The sequence below is a fragment of the Hipposideros armiger genome, unplaced genomic scaffold (genome assembly GCF_001890085.2).
Source record: "Hipposideros armiger isolate ML-2016 unplaced genomic scaffold, ASM189008v1 scaffold_202, whole genome shotgun sequence".
Taxonomy (NCBI): Eukaryota; Metazoa; Chordata; class Mammalia; order Chiroptera; family Hipposideridae; genus Hipposideros; species Hipposideros armiger.
Genome location: NW_017731552.1, coordinates 264699 through 289300, shown reverse-complemented (window position 1 = coordinate 289300; position 24602 = coordinate 264699). Strand labels below are relative to the sequence as shown.

General features: G+C 50.7%; 1 protein-coding gene across 1 annotated transcript; it reads right to left on the bottom strand.

The window, feature by feature from the left end:
* Positions 1-957: 957 nt before the first annotated feature.
* GNA15 (G protein subunit alpha 15) lies at positions 958-24602 on the bottom strand. The gene is made up of 7 exons (XM_019653543.1): positions 24056-24602; positions 15618-15802; positions 9357-9511; positions 8449-8577; positions 5919-6048; positions 4560-4713; positions 958-1904 (listed from the first exon to the last, which is right to left on the bottom strand). Exons 1-7 carry the CDS (start codon positions 24198-24200, stop codon positions 1678-1680), a joined length of 1125 nt encoding a protein of 374 aa, XP_019509088.1. The 5' UTR covers positions 24201-24602; the 3' UTR covers positions 958-1677.

Below are 24602 nucleotides of genomic sequence, written 5' to 3'. Positions count from 1 at the left end.
AAGATTTTTATTGGGGAATTGGGGGGATGGGAACAGTGCTGGGGAATTGGGGGAGGGGAACAGACAAGTTGCTGTCCTTTTGTTCTTCATTCTAATTGTGGAGGACGTTGCTTCACTGACCCAAGTTGGCACCATCATTGTGCTCTTCCTGGGCGAGGCAGATCAGTCGCCGGCTTCTGGACGGCCGCTCACGCTGGCTGCTGACTATATACAGTAGCCCATGGCAACCCACTGCCACAGGGGCTGCAGCCTACGCCATCGCCAGCGACCCACGGCAGCCCAGCTCCACCTGTTCAGCATCTTAGCTGTAGAGGGCAGTGTCACTGGCCCTTATATGTGGGATCGGAACCGGGGCCTCTGGCGTCCCAAGCCAGTTCTTAACCAATGCGCCACTTGGCCGGCCCTGGGTGTAGTTTTATAAGGCAACTCTGTACTACCTTCACAATTTTTCTGTAAATCTGAGACTATTCTAAAAAGTAGTTTTTTTAAGTTAAAAAAAAAAAAGGTGTTGAATGAGTGATAGAATCTTGACTCTGCCACCTCCCAGGTGTGTTACCTTAGTCAAATGACTGTTTCTCTGTGCCTCAGTTTCCTCATCTGTAAACTGAGGCTTGTGATACATAGGGCTTCCCTGAGGATGGTGGGACACCATCTGCAGTAAGTGGAGCTATCATCTTCATCTTCATCACAGATGGGTGGGGGCTGCTGCTGGAATTTTTGGGTCAGTAGCAACAGAGGGTGGGCTAAAATGTGACCCCTGCCAGGGAAGGAGGTTGTACACCACCTTCTGTTCGAAGTGCACACCTCCCCGAATAGCTCTGGGCACCGTGCCCTGCACAGGTGGGTGGACAGCCAGTAGAACTTTCTTCTTTCCTTCTCCATATTTCTACCTCAAAGGCGACCTGAGAAGGGACTGCAGGGGGATAAACAGGACACCCCTAATAAATCATAAGTCTCCAGAATGTCATTTCTTTAATGTCCACCCTGCAACGGACCCCGCAGAAGATGAGGGAATAAATACAGGTTCTAAGATACAGTGCGCCCGGCCCCCAGCCTAGGAAGGAAGAGGATGCCTATGGACCTCGGTTTCCATCGTCTGCAAACCAGAACAGGACACACTGTGAACAGCGAGGCTCTGAAAGAGACACCGTTTTCCAGGGGTCTCTTCCCCCAAAGAAAAGGGAAATCTCTGAGCTACCGAGACCTCAGGTTGGGAGATACCATCTCCTGTTCGCCAGGGGGCGCCAGAGTCTGGTGCCTCAGCCTGAAAGACCGGTCCCCCATCCCTGGGGGTATCACCTCCAGGGCGTTTAGACTGCTGCCCTGCAGGGGACGTACCCGGAGGTGGGGATCCTGAGAGGGCTTCACCCACCCAAGTCCTACATCCTCTGCTCTCTTCACCTTTTCCTCCATCCTGGCATCCCAAATGGCCATTATGCTCCCTTTCTGAAGAGGTAAACTGAGTCAAAGGAGGGGAACCCCAGGGGCTGTCCGGCAAGGGGCAGAGAAGGGAGGGGTGGCGACTGGCCTTCCATTCCCGACTCACTCGTGGCCCTTCCGTCACCTGGGCCTGGAACGACAAGGGGCATCTGGGTTCGCTGAGAGCCGGCCCCGCCCGCAAGGTCTTGCCTGCCACGCACAGGTCCGAGCCCTGGGGGTGGCTGGTTGGGGTCTGGGTCACAGCAGATTGATCTCGTCCAGATAGCGGGCCAGCACCGAGTCCCGCACATCCTTGAAGACCTTGCGGATGTTCTGTGTGTCCGTGGCGCACGTGTAGTGGCTGAAGAGGCGCCGGGAACGCGAGCCCTTCTTGCCCCCGTCGGCGCCATCCACACAGCCTACGTACATGCGTGTGTACATGTCCAGGATGAAATTCTTGGCTGCTTCCGCATCCTGCTTCGGGCCTGGGGAGCAGGGGTTGGGGCAATCAAGGCATGAGGCTCCTGTGGTAGGCGGGTGACCCTCCCTCCTCGGACCAAGGGGGTACTCTAGAGACTCTCTTCCGGATATGAGCAACTTAAGGCTTCAGAGACCTCAGGGACCACCCACCACAGTCTAGCAGGCAGTTGCCATCTTTTGTCTTTTTTTTGCTGGTCACATGGCTCAAGCCTAGCCAATGGGAGCAGCAGACTGGGGGTCACATGACCCAGGATGGACCAATGAGCTTCAGCTCTGGGACTCTGGGCAGAACTGTGTTGATGAGAGACCCTCTCTCAGCTGGGCTTGGAGCTGGGGGGATGGGAGCCTGGCGCTGCAGCAACAATCTGGTGCAGATGGGGAAATGGAGGTGAAGAGAAGTAGACAGATGGCCACCTTGGTGAGGCACATGGACTGCTGTGTTGAAAGCACAGAGTGAGTTAAGGGCCCAATGCCTGGCTCTGCTACTTACTAGTTGGACTGCCTTATGTAACCTCTGTGGGCTCAGTTTCCTTGTTTGTAAAATGGGGATCAGAATAGTCCCAGGCCTCCCAAAGTTGTGAGGATTCAATGTAATCCTATCAAGGGCTCTGTGATCAATAACCAGAAGCCTTCCTGAGTGTGTGCTAGCATCATTCTTTTAGAAAGGCAGGCTAACTTCATGGTTCAAGCCTGCCAGCTCTGAATCCAGAATGCCTGGGTTGGAATCCTGCCTCTGCCACTCACTGGCTGTGACTTTTAGCAAGTGACTGCACCTCTCTGTACCTCAGTTTCCCCATCTCTAGGGTGGTGAGAAGAATGAGTCCTACTGCACAGAGTTTGTAAATGAGGATTAAAGAAGTCAACATATGAGGGTGCTTCCATCAGTGTTACATGTGTTAGTCGTTATTATTATTATTATTATTATTATTATTATTATTATTATTATTGCCATGAGTATTATTTAGTGTAGAGGAGGAAAGGGCCAAGAGCCAGAATTTGGCACAGAGTGCTCCAGCTCTTTGGCTGGGAAAAAAGGATAGATCATGAGGGTTCTCTTTGACCTGAAGGAAAGCAAACAATCCTCAAAACTATCCACTTTATCCTTGTTCCCAAACTCCCCGAGCCATGCTCCTCTCCCAGGGCTGCTCAGCTCAGAAGGGGGTGAGGGGTGTCCAGGCCCCCATTCTGAAACAAATTGACATCTGTTGCCCAGACCCTGACTCTTGTGGTTATGATTGACTGAGATTGGTCACATGGGCTCCAATGAGGTCAGGGAGTCACACCCATGATGATGTCACCACAGCTTAGTACTTGTCAAGCATGTACTAAGGGCTTCATCTACTGTGATTGATTGTGTATTGGGGTAAATAGTGTCCCCCAAAATTCATGTCAACTCAGAACCTCAGAATATGACCTTATTTGGAAATAGGATCTTTGCAGGTATAATGAGTCAAGTTGAACTGAGGTCATTACTGAATTAATTAGGTTGGGCCCTAAATTCAATGACTTGTGTCCTTACAAAAAGAGGGGAAACAGCCAGAGACAGAGAGAAGGCTATGTGACGATGGAGGCAGAGGTTGGCTGAAATCCGACCACCTTGAGACAGCCATGCTATGAGCAAGCCCTGGATTAAGAGATACTAGATGGGGAAAGGGAGAGAGGGAGAGGGAGAGAAAGAGGGAGAGGAAGAGGGAGAGGGCGAGAGGGAGAAAAGAAGGAGGAGTAGAAGGAGGAGGAAGAAGAGAGGGGCCGAGGAGCACAGAGACACCAGGTACATGATGCAAGAAGCCATCTCGGAAGTGTATCTCTGATCCCAGTCACCCCAGCTGATGCCACATGGATGGCAGATGAACTTACCCACTTCAATCCTTTCCAAATTCCTGACCCACACAATTGTGAGCTAAGTAAAATGGCTGGTCTACAGCCCCTAACTTTGGGGGGAGTTTGTTACTCATCTGGGATACTTCTAGAAGCTCCCTTTATTCTCACAGTAGCACTCTGGGGAAAGTCCTAGCTAATACACCCCTTCCCAGGACCAAAGCTCTGTGTCCCCTCTGGAAGATACACTAAATGATGCCCAACACTTTCTGAACTAGTTGGCCCTTGTGTTGCACCGAAGGCTTGTTCCCAAACCTGTTGTACACCTCTTGATTAATATACACATGAGACTACACAAATCTATCAGTTACAAATGCAACATGAAAGAGGGTTGTTGTATCTGTGAAACTGAGCCATGTGCTTTGGAAAGCCTTGTTCAAAGGTAATGGATTATTTTAAAAATCACTATCAACTATGAAAGATTAGAATAAGAAAAGTTTCAAAAATCTAAGCAGGTTCTGGAAATAGTTGTCAATGCCTTACAGGTATGGTTTATGACAATGAACTCTCTCGAGCAGAGCCATACTCAAAAGATCTATAGTATACGTCTTTTCAGGATCCCTCACTTTAAGCAATTGCGAGTATGAAGGCATCTGCTATTCTATTCCGGTTCTAAAGATGGAGAAACTGAGAACAGAGAGAGGTTGGACAATGGACTCTGGGTCTGGAACTCAGGGCTGTCCAATCATATTTGAAATTCCACTGACTCCAAGTTGGACAAGAATGTCTCTTGGGAGCTGCTTTTAAGATGTGAAGGGTATAGAAAGTTCTAAAACACTCACCCTGGAAACTGGGGAAGTAGGTAGCCAGGTGGGAGGTGGGGATCTTCTCCTCCAGGATGTCAGTTTTGTTGAGGAAGAGGATGACAGATGTGCTTTTGAACCAGGGCAGTTCCAGGATGGTGCCAAACAAGGCCAGGCTCTCCTTCATTCGGTTCTGGGTCGAGGGACACAGGCAGGTCATTGCTCCAGCCAGCCAGCTCAGCCCAACAGAGGAGCCATCCCCCAACAAGGAGATGGGGCTGTCGGCCCACCATCCAGTGGCTTGGGGCACTCCCCTTCCTGCCCATCTGGGTCTAAGCGGGTATGGCCAGCTGCCTGTGTGTGCCTGACATGGTTTTTGTTCCTCTACTGGTTTGACTAGTGTCCCCCCCTCCCCAAATTCATGTCCACCTGGAACTTCAGAATGTGACCTTATTTGGAAATAAAGTCTTTGAAGATGTAGTTAGTAAAGAAGAGGTCATACTGGAGTTGGGTGGCGTTAAGCCCAATAACTGGTGTCTTTATAAAAATGGGAAATTAGGCAACAGACATGCAGACAGGGGGGACACCATGTGAAGATGGAGGCAGAGATGGGGTGATGTATCTACAAGCCAAGGAATGACATGGATTGCCAGAGTAACCAGAAGTTGGGAGAGCATGAAACAGATTCTCCCTCACGGCCTCAGAAGGAACCAGCCCTGACGACACCTTGATCTCAGACTTCTGGCCTCCAGAACCAGAAGAGAATAAATTTCGGTTGTCTCAGCCCCTAAATTTGTGGTCATTTGTTACGGCTGCTTGAGCAAACTAAGACATTTTATGTGGCTGGATTCGAGAAAGAGCTGTGTCAGAATGACCTCAAACTCTTCTGTCTGATTCAGTCTGAAAGTCAAAATGATAACATCTCCCGCCAGATACCCAAAATGTCTATGTGAAACTTTAACAACTAAAAGTGCACATGTCAGAGATGATAGTGTGCCCGACCTTCACGCTGGGTGTTAATTAGGAGAAGAGGTCACAAAAGAAGATTGATTCTCACCAGCATTTCTGAATAAAAATGTGACGTCATCCTTGCAGGGTGACAATAGTCCCAGGACAGCTTGCGTTGTGCTTCCAGGGGGCTGTGTCTCAGGACACGAGTGTCCCTCTGTGTGTGTACACATGTGTGTGCCACTGGCAACACAATGTTTGTGGATCTGAGTCTTGGGTCTCAATGGTGTGATCATGAAAGAGTGAAAGGAGAGGCTCAAAGCCATGCCAGACAAACTCAGGCCCTCTCAAGAGTCGCACTGGGACTTCCTATCCAGCTGTGGGTCCCTGGGCCAATGGAGAGAGAAGAGCAGAGGAGATGGAGCCCCTGCATCCACGGTGGCCCCTCACCTCTTGGTTGTTCTCCTCCAGGCACTGGTCATACTCGCTTAGCGAGGCCAGGTAGATGAGAGCGATCACATTCTCGAAGCAGTGGATCCACTTCTTTCGTTCTGACCTCTGGCCCCCGACATCCACGATCCTACCAGAATTGCCCCCTTTCAGAGCTCAGACCTAATCAGGACCCCATGACGTGGCATCCCAGACCCCAGTCATGTCTGGGACATGACATCAATATGACTAACAGCAAAAATGGGGCCAGTCACTGGGCCCATGCCTCTTGTGTGTTATTGCATTTCACCTTCACGGGGCAGGTTATCTTTATTACGCATGTTATACAGATGAAGAAACTGGGGTACGGAGAGGGGATTTTCCCGAGCTTCTACTGTACTGGGCTGCCTGATTTCTACCGCCATGGAGGAGGACAGTAGGTCAGACACCTCTGGAGTCTGCCCTAGTTCTGGCTGGGTGGCCTGGGGGAAATTGCAGACCATCTCCGCAACTCAGTTTACCCATCAGTAAAATGGGGAAGCTGTGTTCTGGCTGACCAGGGGAGTGTCCAGTGGCCACACAAATGGGCAAATGCCATCCACTCTGTGTGTGGCCCATGACAAGAGCCCTGACTCCACCCCCATACACCACAAAAAAAGCCTGAGCCCTCCCGCCTTCCTGTGCTCTCTTCTAAGAAATGTGGGTCACTGATAAACAAGCCCCAGGGATACAACCATTACTCAGGCAGCCGGCAGGAAATGCCAGAAGCCTCAGAGCAAGAAGGGACTTGCCCCACAATACGGGAGGGGAAAGAGGCTGGCGCCGTGGCTCCTGGTCCCCAAGAACTCAAACCCCCATATCTAGAGTGGGATGTGGCTGCAGTGGTTGAGAGTGGGACTCTGGAGACTGAGGCAGAGGTGGGATACACTACTTGCCAGCCTCCCATCTCAGAGTCTCAGTTTCCTCTGAGCCCTCACTCCACTGATTAACCTCTCTCCTTGGCCTAAGAACATACTCAAGTCTCCCACCTAAAATTCCCCTCCCCAGCCCAGCCTTCCCTGTGAAAGTCCCAACCTCTATCTTCATTCTTAAACTTTCATCCATCCATCCACCCACATACCTATACATCCACTGATCCACCCATCCTTCCATCCATTGATCCATCTGTCTAATCACCTATCCATCCATCCATCCATCCATCCATCCATCCATCCATCCATCCATCCATCCTTTCAGCCACCCATGCATCCTCCCATCTTTTCATTCATCCATTTACCCACCCACCCACCAATCCACCCATCCATTCACTCATCCATCCTTTCACCCACCCATGCATCCTCCCATCTTTCCAGCTATCCTCCCACATTTACCACCTTCCACCCTGGCCTTGATCTGATCATCGCTTTGAAACACGTGCCTCAAACTCAGCCCCTAGCCTTGTGGGGCTCTCCATCTAATGCAGGAGACCCATGGCAAACAGATAAATTATGAACCTTCCTGGAAAGGACTATTGTAGAGGCCAGAAAAACATGTTTGGGACTGGGGTGGGTCAGTCCAGGGAAGTGAGAAACTCAACATGGGTGGGTTAAACACAACCCGTTTCCAGGCATCATCCTGCACCCTCCACAACTGCCTGCCATCAACCCACAGATACGGAGCTTACTAAGGTCACCAATGACTGTCTAACTGACAGTCGCAAAGTCACTTCTCTTACTGTGTTCTTCCTGACCTCTTCTTGGCCTTTGACACTGCCCATCAGTCTGCCTGGACACTGCCTTGCTGCACTGGCCACCCACACCTCTGTCTTCTAGCTCATGCCTGTGTACATCCAGCCACCTCCCAGATGCCCCAGACCCCTCGGACTCAATGTTTCCAAGAACTTCATTGTCTTATCTAAACACCCCCCTCCCGCCCCCCCCCACCTTACCACCGCCATGGTGGACCCACAATCTACCTGGGAAACCTGGGAGTCATTCTTGACTGCCTGCTCTCATTCTCACACTCATCCAATCCTGCCCATTCTACATCAGAAACATTTCTTGCACCATACCCTCATTTCTATCCCCATGGTCACTACCCTGGCCCCTATCAATCCTTCCTGCTCAGACCATGGCTCCTGCCTCCTCCTGACTCTCCTGACCTCTGGTCTCACCCCCTCATTGACTACAGGGATCACTCTCTGAACTTCCCCAGCCCCAAATCCCATCCCTCTGGCATAGCCCTGACCACACAGTCTCTGTCTCCTCCTGCGCAGAAGCTCCTCAAGAGTCGGCACCAGTGAATTCCTACTCATCCTTCAATGTCGTAATACCAATGTCCCCTCCTCCAGGAAGACCGCCCCTCCTGGAGTTCTGGTGCTTCACTCTGGGCTCTTCGATATCCCAGTTCTAACTGCACAGGGTGCTGGAGGTGTCTATGTCCAGCTTTGCCTCCTTCAGCCTGGAAGCCCCTTGAGGGCTGGACCCAGGAGACTCCTATTCATCTCTCAAGGCCCCAGATGCGTTGCCCCTCTTCCAGAAAGTACTCCCCACCGTGGAGGCTGCACACTCACCGCAGGTTGGTTTTCTGCACGGAAAAGCAGTACTCATTGATGCCGGTGGTAGGCATACGGCTGCGAAGCACGTCCTGGGCCGTGGGGACATAGCCCTCCTCAGTGATGCGGTCCAGGTGCGACAAGTAGCTAAGGAGCGAGGAGTCCTGAGCCCAGCCCTACAGCCTCCCTTGGCTTCTCAAACCCACCATCCATGGTCTGCTGGGGGAGGAGAACCCCCCTGGAGGGGCCAGGATCTCTGGGGTCTGCAGGTGGCCCAGAGTACCACCCTGAGGCCGTGAGAGATTTGGGGTGAGTCAGCTTTATCCTCAGAGCAGTGTGACCCCAATGACAGTGTGACCTCAAGAACAGCCTCACAGAGAAGGAGCATCACCTTGAGGGGGCGCTGTCACCTAGGAGGGCAGTGCACCCTGAAATAGTGACGGCCTGGGAGCAAATCACCCTAGACACTAAGTACCATGCCCAGGACAGCATTACTGTGTGATGATGAGCAGCGTCACCCCAGAAATGGTGTCACCAGGGTGGCATCAACCCAGGAGCTATGTCACCCCAGGAATGACATCACCCCAAGAACAGGGTCAACCCAGGAACAATGTCACCCAAGGACAATGTCATTCCAGGAACAACCTCACCCTAGGGACATCACCCCAGGAGCAACCTTATCGCAGGAATAATGTCACCCCAGGGACAAGATCACCCTGGAGCATGACTATCCCACAGCCAGCCCACGCCCGACAGCATGTCCCCACAGTGGGAGCCCGCCAGCCCAAGGCCCCCTCTGTCCAGGTGTGATCCTGGAACTGGGTCTCTGTTCGCCGTGTCTCAGCCTGCAGCTCAGCCCGGTGGCCACCTTGCCCCCTGCTCCCGCCCCACCCCCCACGCCCACCGCCTGCCGACTCCAGACTCACTACACCGCTGAGTCAAGCAGGTGGAACTCGCGGCGGCGCTCATAGCAGGCCTGGATGCCGGTGTCCCTCCACAGCCACTGCATAGCCACTGCGTAGCGCTTCTCAAAAGTGGTCACTTTGTAGGGGTCCTGGCTCATAATCAGGCTAGCATGGAGCTGGAGGGACAGACAGAGCTGGTCAGAGTGGCTTCCAGACACCCCAGCAAGCCCCTTTCCTCTCCTTTCCCTGCTGCCTCACTTCTATCCCAGAGCCCAGTGGAGTCCAAGCACAGCCCTGCACATTCTCACTTCCTCTGCCTCCTGCGATGTGCTCCTTCATTGGTTCATGCAATTACCCACAGAGGGAGCATAGAGGGAAAGTGCCAGCCCCACTCTGAGGGGTAGCAGAGGGCACGGCTTCTGGAGAATGACGCAGGATAAAGATCTTTGCCCGTGTGTGCTGAGAAAGTCAGAAGTGCGGGGTACCCCTTCTGCTCTTTATAAACACAGTTCCTTGACTCCTAGGAGGCAAATCCCTCCAGGTGTCGCCATTTTACAGATTAGGCGACTGAGGCACGAGAAATGAAGCAACTTGCCCAGGTCAGTGGGAATGGGTAATGCCTGTGTGTTTGTGAATAGCCCCTGTGTAGGATCAATTAAAAAGTCTGCAGCCCGTTATGGGCTAAATTGTGTCCAACACCCTTGCCCTCCGCAAATCCTATGTTGAAGTTCTAACCCCCAGGACCTCAGGATGTGTTTGTATTTGGAGATGGGGGTCTTTACAGAGGTGATCAAGTTAAAATGAGGTCACTAGGATGGGCCCTGATCCAATATATGACTGGCATCCTTATAAGAAGAGATTGGGACAAAAACATGCACAGGGGGAAAACCACATGAGGAGACAGGGAGAAGACAGCCATCTGCAAACCAAAAAGAGAGACCTTAGGAGGAACCAACCCTGCTGACACCTTGATCTCAGACTTCCAGCGTCCAGAACTGTGAAAAAATAAATTTCTGTTATTTAAGCCCCCCAGAATGTGACACTTGATTGTGGCAGCCTGAGTGCACGCTCATACACAGCCTGAAACTGTATTGACTCCAAAGTTTTATTTTATTTTTATTTATTTATTTATTTATTTTTAAGATTTATTTATTTTTATTGGGGAACTGGGGGATGGGAACAGTGCTGGGGAATTGGGGGAAGGGGAACAGACAAGTTGCTGTCGTTTTGTTCTTCAGTCTAGTTGTGGAGGATATTGCTTCACTGGTCCAAGTTAGCACCATCATTGCGCTCTTCCCAGGCGAGGCAGATCAGTCTCCGGCTTCTGGATGGCTGCTCACACTGGCTGCTGGCTACATACGGTAGCCCATGGCAACCCACTGCCACAGGGGCTGCAGCCTACGCTGTCGCCGGCCACTCACGGCAGCCCAGCTCCAGGTTGAGCTGTTGTTCAGCATCTTAGATGTGGAGGGCAGTGTCACTGGCCCTCAGATGTGGGATCTGAACCGGAGCCCTCTGGCTTCCCAAGCCAGTTCTTAACCATCGCGCCACTTGGCCGGCCCAACTCCAAAGTTTTAAAAAACACAATCAAGGGCCGGCCGAGTGGCGCGTTGGTTAAGAGTTGGCTTGGGACACCTGCTCTCAGCAGCAGGACCCCGGTTCGGATCCCACATTAGGGCCATGACACTGCACCCTCTACAGCTAAGATGGTGAACAACAGCTCGACCTGGAGCTGGGCTGCCATGAGTGGAATGCGAGGTGTAGGCTGCAGTGGAGCTGCAGTGGGCTCCCGTAAGCTACCGTGAACGGCCGGCAGCCAGCGTGAGCTGCCAAGAGCCTCTGTGAGCAGCCGTTCAGTGGCCAGTGACCTATCTGCCTCACCCAGGAAGAGCATAATGATAATACCAACATGGGCCAGTGAAGCGACGTCCTCCACAACTAGACTGAAGAATAAAAAGGACAGCAACTTGTCTGTTCCCCTTCCCCGATTGCCCAATGCTATTCCCCTCCCCCAATTCCCCAATAAAATCTTTTTTTAAATCTTTAAAAACAACAAAAAAAATAAAAAACACACAATTAAAATGAATAATAATTTTAAGAGCAAAAATTAAGAGAAACATCCTTCTAGAAATTCAGAGTGAAAATTATATTCAGTGAAGGTTCTGAATAGACCTTAATGTGCCTTGAATGAACTGAATGTGGGGTTTTTTGCTCTTAAAAGACAGGAGACTAGAAATGAGACAAAGATGTCCGCTCACGTCATTTCTTCCTCTTTTTTTTTCTCTCATGCCATTTCTGATTGACACTATACTGAGGTCCCAGCCAGGGAAAATAAATGAAAGGTGTCCAGTTTGGAAAGGAATAAATTACACTGTGGTTATTCACAAATGACATGACTATATGTAGAAAATCCAAAATAGTCTAGAGATAAACTATTAGAATAAACAGTGAACTGAACAAAGTCCCCAGATGCAAAATCAATAAACAAAAATCAAATGTATGTCTTTATACTAACCACTAACTAGTGGGAAGTTTTTAAAATTTAAATACCATTTATAGTAGAATCAAAAGATAGCAAATACCTAGGGATAAATCTAACAACAGATGTGAAACTAACAAAGCGCTCATGTCCAACATATACAAAGAATTTGCTACAAATCAGTAAATAAAAAACTGAGGAACTATACTTTTTTAAGTGAGTAAAAAACAAACATTTAAATAATGGGCAAAAGATTTGAACAGTTGCTTCACAGAAAAAGAATATCCAAGTGTCCAACAAACATAAAAAGGTATACAACCTCATTATTAATCAGGGAAATGCAAATCAAAACCACAATGAAATACCACCAAACACCCAACAGAATGTCTCAAATGAAATGACAAACAGCGTAAGTGTTGGCAAGGATGTGGAGGAACTGGAACTCTGCATGTACTGCTGGTGGGACTGTGAATTGCTACAATTACTTGGAAAACAGTTTGGTGTCTCCTACTAAAGTTGATCATACATGTCCCTTATCATCCAAATCTACTAGGTAGACACCCAATGGAAATATATGTATTTGCATAAAATATATAAAGATGACCCAAATGTCAAAATTAGAATGAATAAATAAATAAACCATGGCATAATCTTATGGTGAAAATAAACCACAACTATGTCCCCCAAAATGGATGAGTCACAGACATACTCTACAGCACCAGAAGCCAGACATAAAAGAACATTCTGGAAAACTCCAAAAAATTTGAGGTAAAAAAACAGGCAACCAGGGCTGGCCAAGTGGCTCAGTTGGTTAAAAGCATAAGTCTGAGCAACAGGGTCACCGGTTAGATTCCCACATGGGCCAGTGAGCTGCACCTGAGCTAAGCTGCTGTTGAACTGCCAACAGGGTGGCAGGATGGCTCAGCTGGTGAGAGCACCTGCTCCTAACAACAAGGTTGCCGGTTCAACTCCCTCATGGGATGGCGGGCTACGCCCACCCACAACTACGATTGAACACGGCACCTTGAGCTGAGCTTACCTGAACTGCAGGCAGGTGGCCAGGTGGCCCAGTGGTTAGAGTGTGCGCTCTTAGCAACAAGGTTTCTGATTTGACTCCTGCATGGGATGGTGGGCTATGCCCACCCACAGCTAAGACTGAACACTGCATCTTGAGCTGAGTGGCTGAGAACTGCTGATGAGCGGCCGGATGGCGACTGGACTTGGAAGTGAGCTAGCTGTGCCCTCCACAACTAAGATTGAAGGACAACAACTTGGCTGCTCCCCTTCCCCAATTCCCCAACACTGTCCCCCTTCCCCAATTCCCCAATAAAATCTTAAAGAAAAAACACCAAAAAAAAAAAAACCAGGCAACCAGGGACAGGCAGACGGTTAGCCCAGTTGGTTAGACCACAGTGCTTACAACACCAAGGTTGCCGGTTCAATCCCCACATGGGCTGCTGACCTGCGCTCTCCACAACTAGATTGAAACAACTACTCAACTCGGAGCTGATGGGTCCTGGAAAAACACACTGTTCCCCAATTTAAAAAAAAACAAAACAGGCAGCCCATGTATGGCGATGGACGATGCGATAGTGGTTGTCCTTAAGGGGAGAGCCTCCTTCTCATCTATAAAAGGTAGTTAATAGCTGAAAGGGGTTATTGTAAAGATTAAATAATCATATCACCTGTTAACACTTACTGAGATGATGTTACATTCCAGGCACTGTTTTGAGAGCTTTGGGCACTTTCTAAATTTATTTATTGGGGAATTAAGGGAGGGGAACAGCGTTGGGGAATCGAGGAAGGGGAATAGACAAGCTGCTGTCCTTTTTGCTCTTCAGTCTAGTTGTGGAGGACGTCGCTTCACTGGCCCATGTTGATATTGTGATCATTGCGCTCTTCCCGGGTGAGGCAGATCGGTCGCTGGCCTCTGGACGGCCACTCACGGTGGGCTCTTGGCAGCCCACGCCATCGCCGGTGACTCACGGCAGCCCAGCTCCAGGTCGAGCTGCCACTCACCATCTTAGCTGTAGAGGGCAGTTTCACTGGCCCTCATGTGGGATCCGAACCCGGACCCTGCTACTCAGAGCCGGCGTCCCAAGCCAGCTCCTAAACAACGCACCACTCAGCCAGCCCTGGGCACTTTTAATTTATTGTATTCTTATATCAGTTCCATGAGGTAGAAACCACCCACTCCTAATCACTCTTCCAAAGTCCTTGGACCAGCTCAGATTCACAAACCAGAAGCTTTCAGATTTTAGAAAGATGATGTGACCTCACACTTGTGAGGATGGCTATTATAAGAAACAAGCAAACAAAAAACAGCAAGTGTTGGTGAGGATGTGGAGAAATTGGAACCCTTGTGCACCGTTGGTGGGATTGCAAAATGGTGTAGTATTGTGGAAAACAGTATGGTGGTTCCTCAAAAAATTAAAAATAAAATCACCATATGATTCAGCAATTCTATTTCTGGGTGTTTATCAAAAAGAAAAATGAAATCAGGATCTGGAAAAGATATGAACACTCCCATGCTCCTTGCAGCACTAGTCTCAACAGCCAACAGGTAGAAACAACACAAATATCCATGGACAGATGAATGGATAAAGAAAATGTGGTCCATCTAGACAATGGAACAGTGGTAGGCCTCTAGAAAGAAGGAAATTCTGCAATAGTCAACAAAGTGGATGAACCCTGAGGACATCATGTTAAGTGAGACAAGCCAGAAACAGGAGGACAAATACTGCATGACCCCACTTACAGGAGGCATCCAGAATAGGTAGAGTCCAGGGAACAGAGCAGAACGCATTGGGGGTGGGGGACATCTGTAGTTGCTATTCAATGGGCAGAGAGTTTCCCTTCCATTGGATGGCTAGTTCTAGAACTCTGCTGCACAACATCCTGCCTCCAGTTAACAATATCGTATTATGTACTTAAAATTTAAGAGGGTAGATCTCATGTTGAGTATTCTTACCATAATAAACAAAAAATTTTTTAAAAATTTACTTCAGGGCCGGCCGAGTGGCGCGATGGTTAAGAACTGGCCTGGGACACCAGAGGGCCTCGGTTCGGATCCCACATATGAGGGCCAGTGACACTGCCTTCTACAGCTAAGATGCTGAACAACAACTCAACCTGGAGCTTGGTTGCCATGAGTCGCCGGCGACGGCGTAGGCTGCAGCTCCTGTGGCAGTGGGTTGCCATGGGCTACCGTATGTAGCCAGCAGCCAGCGTGAGCGGCCAGCAGCCGCAGTGAGCGGCCGTCCAGAAGCCGGCGACTGATCTGCCTCGCCCGGGAAGAGCGCAATGATGGTGCCAACTTGGGCCGGTGAAGCAACGTCCTCCACAACTAGACTGAAGAACAAAATGACAGCAACTTGTCTGTTCCCCCTCACCCAAGTCCCCAGCACTGTTCCCATCCCCCCAATTCCCCATTAAAAATCTTTTAAAAAAAAATTTACTGCAGCCCCTCCCAGCAGTAATCGGTCCATGGTATTAATATCTCTACAAGGGAACAAGCACTGACTCAGGACTCCCACTCTCACTTAACATCATGGAGTGCAAGGGTGGAGCCTTGGAGGTGCATGGGGGGACAAAGTGGGGAGCATGCTGGGTTGGAGCTGCCTGGAGTGCACAGGAGGATCCCAGGAAACCTCTGGGGGGGGCGTTGTTCTTAACAATGACTTGGGGGTCCAAGGGGACACAGCTATGCCCTGGGGGTCTCAGGAAACATGGCCTAGACCTCAGCGTCCTAAGAGACCCGACCCCCCAGCGTGGCACCCACATGGCAGCCCCTGTACACTCACCTTATTCTCCGGCCTGCTGAAGGGGATCTGCAGCCAGTCCATGGCCTCGATCATGGCCCGCATGGACACGAAGATGTTCTGGTAGACCAGCGGCCGGAAGCCCTTGCGGTCGTCCTCCGAGTAGCCAGCCCCGTGGATGATGCGCATCTGCTTGATGAACGTGCTCTTCCCGCTCTCACCCGGGCCTGCAGGGCCACACGATCACTCAATCTCAACCCGGGCCTCTGGGTTCAAGTCCCTGCTCAGCCAGGGCCACACTCTGGGACCCTGGGCAAGGGAGTGTCTTCACCACCCTGTGACTCAATCTCCCCACCTGTAAACCGTGGAGCACGATAGGCCCTGCCTGCTAGATCGACATGAGGGTGAGCTCATTGTGAGGTGCTCCTAGTAGGGGATCGCAAACTATTATACTGCCCTCCAACCAAACCCAGGCCGCTGCCTGTTTTTGCAGGGCCAGAGAGATTTTACAGTTTGTATGGTGTTTCCATTTCTAATACTTTTCATGGTTCCGGTTTTTACATTTTTAAATGGTTGAGAGGAATCAAAAGGAGATTGGTTTATGACACATGAAAATTATATAAAATTCGGGTTTCAGTGTCTGTCAATAAAGTTTTATTGGCACACTGCCACACCCATTTGTGTACAATTGTCCATGACTGTTTTCTCACTACAGTGGCAGAGTGGAGTACTCAGACAGAAACACTCTGCCCACAAAACTGAAAATATTTACTATCTGGCCCTTTACAGGAAAAGTTTGTGGACCCTGGCTTAGAGCATGCCTAGACATAGTAAAAGCTACATTAATGGTCACTATTATTAGTAGTATTAGTGTTTGCCATAATTATAATTACTATAATTTACTATAATAATTTCAGATAGAGAAACTTTAATGAAGGAAATAAAATAGGATAAAGAGTGTTTAGGTGACTACTATAGCTGAGTGTCAAGGAAGTCCCCCTTGGTGGAGGTGATTTGTGAGGTTGAGATTCAAAGGCTGGGAAGGTTGCTCTTATGCCAAGACTTGGAGAAAGGATATACCATGCAGAGGGCACAGACTGTGCAAAGGTCCTGGGGCAGGATAGTGCCTGGGGTGTTGGACAATGAGGAGGCCCATGTGGTTGGAGTAGAGTAAGTGAGGAAGAGGGAGGGAGAAGGTGAGGGCAGGGAGGAGATGGGGGCAGGTAGTGCAGGGCCTTGTGGGGAGGACTTGAGCTTTCACCCCAGGGAAGTGGGAGCCCTAGAGGATTGTGGGTGGAGAAGGGGCTGGACCTGACTCAGGTGCTCACAGGCGCCCTCTGGTGACTGCTTCAGGGAAGACAGACGGGAGTGGGGGTGGGCAAGGGCACAGGCGATTGCACTGATCCAGGTGGGAGAGGATGTGGTGCGCCCAAGAGCTGAGGAGATGGGGACATATTCGTGAGATATTTGGGAGACAGAATCACCACAGCCTTGCTGATGGACCACAGCAGGAAGAGGGGTCCTTGCATAGTCAGCTGCAGAATTGGCTGAGCCAAATGCAACATGAAACTACAGGGCCCTTCTGAGGGAGAAGCACTAGGGGACTCCCCAGTTGCATGCACACACAAAGCCAGCCCTGGGTTCATGATAACAATCCTGGAATCTTCAAGAGCCCAGGACCAGAAACTTAAAGACCAAGGTTCATCTCCCTGCTCTCTGAGCTCCGAAATCTCCCCCTCTCAGTGCCTTTGTTTTCTGTCTGTAAAATGGGTGTGATAGCCCCATGGGAAGTGAGGCCGCGAGGCTCCTCCAACATCTGGTCACCTGGCCTGGCTCCTGGGGACAAGGGCGGGGGTTTTCCAAGGACAGGAGTGAGGACTGGTGCAGGAGGAACTGGAAAAGCAGCAAAAAGGGAAGGGGTGGCCTAGTCGAAGCCCAGAAAGAGGAAACGGGGGCAGAGAGAGGGGAGCAGGGAGGAGGGGTGGAGAGTGCAGGGAGCAGAGAGAAGGGGATGCCATCTTGCAACACGCCCAGGGCCTCCCTGTACCCTGCCTACCCCAGCACATCTGAGGGCAAGGAGGGCAGATCTGTGGTGGCTCCAGGTGTTATAAGTCCACCGGAGTCGAGGTCCAAGAAAAAGAGATGCTTAGTAAAGGACATTAGGAAGGAAATTGGGAAAGCGGGTGGGAGGGGAGTCAGGTGTGCCTCAACTGACGGTATTCCATCATGTTTATCGCCTGCTTTTGGTCATGGTCCTGGGGGTCTTTGTTTTTTAGTGTCACTCAAACCCACAGAAGTATTTAGGAGTAAAAAGGCATCAGGTCTGCAACTTACTCTCAAACAGTCCAAAAAAAATGAACATGTATGTATTAAATACATAAATGTATAGTAAATAAATTATCACTATAATCATGCATTAAATAAATTAATAGTATGTACACACATACTTACATATAACATATACATGTGTGTATATATTTGGTGGGGAGAAGAATAAAGGAAATATGGTAAAATGTTAATATTTGCAGAAGAATCCAGGTGCAACTTTTCTGTAAGTCTGAAAGTATTGCAAAATAAGCTAAGGGGCCAGCCAGGTGGTGCAGTGGGTTAAGAGCTCAAGCTCTGAGCAACAGGGTCGCCGGTTTGATTCCCACATGGGCTAGTGAGCTGCACCCGAGCTGAGCTGCCGCTGAGCTGCCAACGGGCAGCCAGGTGGCTCAGCTGGTGAGAGCGTAACAACAAGGTTGCCAGTTTGACTCCCGTATGGGATGGTGGGCTACCCACCCCCCCGAAACTATCATAGATTGAAAGCAGTGACCGGACTTGGAGCTGAGCTTGTGCCCTCCACAACTAAGATTGAAGGACAATAACTTGACTTGGAGCTGATGGGTCCTGGAAAAACACAATGTTTCCCTTCTCCAATTCCCCAATAACATCTTTAAAAAAAAAAAAAAAGCTAAGAAAGTATTTCACAAAAACAACCTTAACTGCAGTGTGAGATGCTGGATTGGATACTGGGACAGAAAAACAGCCTTTGTGTGGGGCCAGCCGAGTGGCGCGATGGTTAAGAACTGGCTTGGGATGCCAGTAGGGCCCCGGCTCGGATCCCACATATGAGGGCCAGTGACACTGCCCTCCACAGCTAAGATGCTGAATAACAGCTCAACCTGGAGCTGGGCTGCTGTGAGTCGCCGGCGACGGCGTAGGCTGCAGCCCCTGTGGCAGTGGGTTGCCATGGGCTACCGTATGTAGCCAGCAGCCAGCGTGAGCGGTCAGCAGCCGCAGTGAGCGGCTGTCCAGAAGCCGGCAACTGATCTGCCTCGCCGGGAAGAGCGCAATGATGGTGCCAACTTGGGCCAGTGAAGCAATTTCCTCCACAGCTAGACTGAAGAACAAAACGACAGCAACTTGTCTGTTCCCCTTCCCCCAATTCCCCAGCACTGTTCCCAACCCCCCAATTCCCCAATAAAAATCTTTAAAAAAAACCAGCCTTTGTGGAAAACATAGTGAAATCCACTGTCTGGAGTTTAGTTAACAGTGATGTAAGAGGAAGGGTCCCAAGTTAATTTCTCAGCTGTGACAATCTCACCAGGCTCTACAAGATGTGGACATGAAGGAAAGCTGCTCAGGAGTGGGGCGACTCTGTGTACTACCTTTACAACTTCTCTGTACATCTAAAATTATTCCCAAATAAAAAGTTTCCTTAAAAAAAAAAGCACCCTTGGGCCGGCCGAGTGGCTCAGTTGATTAACAGCTTGCTCAAGAGTGTGAGCTCTGAGCAACAGTGGTTCGGTGCCCGGCCTGAGCTGAGCTGCCGCTGAGCTGCCTGGCAGGATGGCTCAGCTAAAAGAAAAAAAAAAAAAAGCACCCCATAGGTCCACAATCCGAAGCTTTCCAATGTGGGGCCATATGTGTCTCAGGTCCTGAAATTTCTTGGATTTTAGGAAGGGGACAGGTTAAGCTCACTGAATATTCCAGAAACATCTGAATGGCACAGTCACCAATGCAAACCCACAGCCTCACTTCCCACTGACAAACTTAAGGAGACTGGCCAGGCTTTGAAGGTTTAGCGGTTAGGAGATAGCAGAGGTGGCTGAGCCTGTGTGCATTGAGAGCTGAAAGCGTGAAGCACCGTCTGACCTGAGCCTCAGGGCAAGAGAGACGGCTCTTGGCCCCACTTTTCAGGTGAGGAAACGGGAGTCCCAGATCAGTTGAGGAGAGTGCCTTGGGTCATGCAGCTGGCAAGTGGCCAATCTGGGACTCAAACCCAGTTCTATATGAGCCCAGGGCTCATGGGCTTTTTTTTTTTTTTAAGATTTTTATTGGGGAATTGGGGGGAGGGGAACAGACAAGTTGCTGTCTTTTTGTTCTTCAGTCTAGTTGTGGAGGACGTTGATTCACTGGCCCAAGTTGGCACCATCATTGCGCTCTTCCCAGGCGAGGCAGATCAGTCGCCGGCTTCTGGACGGCCGCTCACGGCGGCTTGAGGGCCGCTCACAGCGGCTTGAGGGCCGCTCACGCTGCCTGCTGGCTACACACGGTAGCCCGTTGCAGCAGGGGTTGCAGCCTACACCACGACGGTGACTCACGGCAGCCCAGCTCCAGGTTGAGCTGTTGTTCAGCATCTTAGCTGTAGAGGGCAGTGTCACTGGCCCTCATATGTGGGATCTGAACCGGGGCCCTCTGGCGTCCCAAGCCAGCTCTTAACCAACGCACCACTCGGCTGGCCCGCTCATGGGCTTTTTATTTGTCATATGGGGAAGTTCCCCATATGCTGCCTAAACAATAGCAACAACAACAATGATAATAACAATCACTATCAGCAGCAGCACAGCAAGTGTGATTTAACTTTTGGCATCTGCCAGGACCAGGGCCCAGGTACTCTGTGCGTGTCCTCAGCCAGTCCTCATAAGATTCCTGCTGTTTTCCTATTTAGAGGAGACAAGGAGCTCAGAGAGGTGGTGTGCCTTTCCCAGGGTCACACACTAGTGGAGAAGCAGAGGACTAAAGTCAAGCCCTTATGGGTCCTTTACCCACAGAATGGGACATGGCCAGTCGGCTGGGTCAGGCGTCATCAAATATCAGTTAATGTGATGTTTCTACAGATGCTTAGAAGCTGGACCGTTCCTCTGGGTGCTGCCAGAGACGGCACTGAGACCTATAGCAGGGGACTGTACACTTTGACCTTCTTCTTGGTTGCTTTCCAACTCTCAGACCCTGGGTTTTCCCAGAGGCGTAGAGAACAGACAAAGGTCTCAGGAGGCAACAGTTAACTCGGTTGCAATGCACTGATTCTTTTTCTCTTCTCATCTGTTTTATTAGAGAGAGAAAAAATCCTGGCCTCCACTCACAAGCACGGATTATTTGACTTATGATGGGTCAAAACATGAATTCTGAATAACTCCACCGGTGGAACCCCCTCTTTGCAGCCCATGCCTGTCCTGAAGCCACTAAGGAGCCTGGAGACTCCCCAGCTCCTCCCCCATCCCCACTCCTGGTCTGCTTCAGGAACCATCCTATCCCGCCACATATAGGGCTGGGGGCTGCTGCGGGGAGAGCTGTGTCTACTTGGCAGGGGCCTCTCAGCCCAGACAGGAAGTGATACTTCCTCCTGGGGCTGAATGAGGAAGTGGAACACAGCAGAGCCTAGAGGAGCTGGGCCAAGCCCTGGGCATCATGAGACAGCGTGCGTGCAGCTCCTGCCATGGAGATGGCAGCGCCAGCCCCCCACCCATCCCGGGAAACAGGGCTTGTGGGGCACAGGAGCCAGGATGGGCAGCCAGGCATAGGAAGGCAGGTGGCTCAGCTTCTATATCCAGCTCTGTCTCCGACTGGCCACTAACCCAGGCCACTCCTGTTGCCTCCCTGGGCCTCAGTTTCCCCATCTGTCATGGAAGTTCTGTGGTTTTTCTCTCCCTAGACAAGATAACAGGGTGGTCAAGCACACGGGCTTGGAACTGGAATGCTAGGCTCCAATCCTGGCTGTGTGACCTTGAGCAAGTCATTTCACCTCTCTGGGCCTTGGTTTCCCCACCTGGGGTTACAAGCAGCCCCTACCTCAGGTGCTATGGACAAAGCTGGCTTCATTCTGACTTTTCCCCCTCCCCAACATGGTAATCATTTCCTGTCAGGTTCAGACACCCCTGGCCCCTTGTCCTTCTTCTTGAAAAGGATCAGCAAATCTCCAGGAAAAAATTACTTTGTATTCAATTCCTGTTTTCAAGAAGGCAGTGAAGTGTGGAGGTGGCGCTCAGGGCTGGGATGGGGGTGATCAAAACCAGTCCATAGCGCTGTCCACAGGGCCACCATCAGTGCGTGGGTACACAGACAACCTCCTCTCTCCCCCTCCCTTCCCCACACAAGCAGATAGGGCTTCCTGATTTGGGGCTGACTGTGCAGTGGTCGGAGTGATGTGGGGCAAGGGACCTTCCCAGCTCCAGGAAGATATGGTACAGCTCTGGGGCAAATTGCCCTTGAGTCAGGATTGAGTCATTCATTCATTCATAATGCATGCACTGGGCATCTACTATATGTGAGGTTCCTTGTACTCCTGGGCTAGATGCTGGGAACACAGGCGTGAATAAGACAGACATGGCCCCCACCCTTGCATTGTTTACTATATAACTAGAGAGACAGACAATAAACAAGTAAACACCTAAGAGAATGTAAGTGAGTGCTATGAAGAAAAATTGAGCAGAGGACGAAGAAGGATGGGCCTGTCTTGCAGCCAGGGAATTCAGGGAAAACTTCTCCGAGGAGGTGACACTTGAACTGAGACCTGCCTTGCGTGAGAGTGCCAGCCATGCAAAGTCTTGGGTGACACTAAGAACTCTTAGCAGAGATAATGGCAAGTGCAAAGGTACTGAGGCACACACGATAAAGGAGGTTTAATGTGTAAGGAAAGATCACTAACATTAATAAACCTCTACCTTGATGGATGAAGAAAAAGGACTGAAGATAAAGAATGGGAGAGGGAACATCACTACAGATCCTATAGACACAAAAAGGATGACAAAGAAACGTTATAAACAACATTATGCCCATAAATTTGACAACTGCAAAGACAAATTCTTTGAAATAAATCAATAACCAAAGCTCACTCAAGAAGAAATAGATAGCTTAAATAGGCCTATTTATTAAAAATAATAAGTAATATATTAATATGTCACATATATTAATGTAATAATAGCCTATCTATTAAAGAAATCAAACAGAGATAGCTATTAAAGCAATTAAATTCTTAATCAAAAAGCTTCTAGGCTCAGTTTCACTGATGACATTACCAAACGTTTCAGGAAAACATGAAATATTCAATGAAGAGCAAGGAAACCAGGTGGCTGCCACTGAAAAATTACAGCCAGTAGAAGGAGCTGGGATCTGAGAGGTCAAGGGGAGGCCAGAGTTTGGATTTATGCCATGCCAGATCTCCTTGGAGAAACAAATGGGGGGAGGAATTCTTTTACCTAGTTCAGCAAGAGGAAGCAATGTCAGAAGTTGGAAAGGCCCTCAATTAAGGTGCAGCTCCTGGGGGTCCTGTGCTCCTGTTCTCTTTCCTCTCTCCACTCCTCAGGGCTTTCCACCAAGCAAGGGAAAAGAGAGGTGACTACACAGATGACCAGCCTCTCTGCCCTGGGCCAGGCAGATGTGACTTCAGGACACCTGGGACCTTCCCCTGCCCCCACCCAGGGCTCAGATGGTCGTGGGCAAGCTTCCAAGGCCAGTATCCCTGGAGCCAAACACAGGGCAAAGTGATTGGGGCAGTGGACACATGTGGGCGATGACACTTGAGGTTTCAGAGGTCACAATCTCAGAGCGTCACAATCCACACCATCCTTTGAGTCAGCTCCCACTCCCTCACCCTGTTTAATTTTCCTCCTCAATCTTCTAGCTGCCAGAAATTATTTTATCTGCTTATTAGTTTACAGGCTTAATGTCTGTCTCCCTCACCAGAAGAAGAGGCAAGGACAATTTCCATCTCCTTTGCTGCTGTGTCCCCAGGAGCTACTCAATACATCTTGAATGAATGAATGAATCAATCAGTCAGTCAATCAATCAATCAGTCAATCAGAGCCTGTTGGCAATGCTCTGCCCACAGGACTAATGCTAATAAACCTCCAGAACCCAGGTTAAGCCCTCCACCACTGGCCAGTGATGTAGGGAGAGGAACAGGAGGGCTGTCTGGAGATGGAGGGAGAGGCCAGGGCTCCTGAGCTCATAGTTCCCTTCCCATAACACACAGCCGGTCGGGCGTGCTGGGCCTGCCAGGCTGGAGCCAGGCCCACTGGGCCACCTCCATTCTTGCAGATGCCCTGCAAGGTGGCCAGGCCCATTATGTGCACCTTTGGACTAGGACTGGGCTTCTCTGCACCTCGGTCTTCTTATCCGGCAAATGGGTTGCCAGGGTGTCCTGGCCGGTGGAGGCGAGGACCCACTCCTCCTGATCTCGCCCCTCTGCCCACCCGGCTGGGCCCTGGGCTCACCCAGCAGCAACAGCTTCAGCTCGCCGCGGTCCCGCTTCTTCTGTTCCAGGAGGATCTTGTTGATCTCCTGGTCGATCCGGGCGGCAGTCTTCTCATCCTCCGTCAGGCACCAGGGGCAGCAGCGCCAGGTCAGCGAGCGGGCCATGGTGTGGGGGCCTCAGAGGGCACAAGGAGGCATGGCCCCGGCCCCCCGGGGAGGGCACCCCCACCCCGCAGGCTCCGGGGAGGGCTCCTGCCAGCAGGGCGTGAAGGGGCCTCCCTCTTCTTGGGGATCAACCCCCCCACCCCGGGGACCCCCGACTTCCCGGCCTGGGACACCCGGTTGGCCCAGCTCGGCGAGGCCTGAGTACAGGCACAGGACGGGTTCGTGGGGAGGAGGGGGAGAGGGGTGCGGAGGCTCAGGGCGCCCCGCCCATCGCCAGACCTGCCGGGCCCTGCCAAACAGGTTGACGGTGACGGCGAGGAGGGGCGGTGGGCGCCCTCGGGGAGGGCGGGGCGGCCTCGGGGAAGGGCCCAGCGCGGTCCGGGTGCGGCAGTGCGCTGGGCC

What these genes read in the sequence shown, in the direction of transcription:
- GNA15 (XM_019653543.1), bottom strand. Translation starts at nt 24,200, where the DNA reads ATGGCCCGCTCGCTGACCTGGCGCTGCTGCCCCTGGTGCCTGACGGAG. An exon ending in TCAGCAGGCCGGAGAATAAG is followed by an intron (nt 9,512 to 15,617) that starts GTGAGTGTACAG and finishes CTGTCCCTCCAG; the next exon opens with CTCCATGCTAGCCTGATTAT. An exon ending in GTGCAGAAAACCAACCTGCG is followed by an intron (nt 6,049 to 8,448) that starts GTGAGTGTGCAG and finishes CAATTCTGGTAG; the next exon opens with GATCGTGGATGTCGGGGGCC.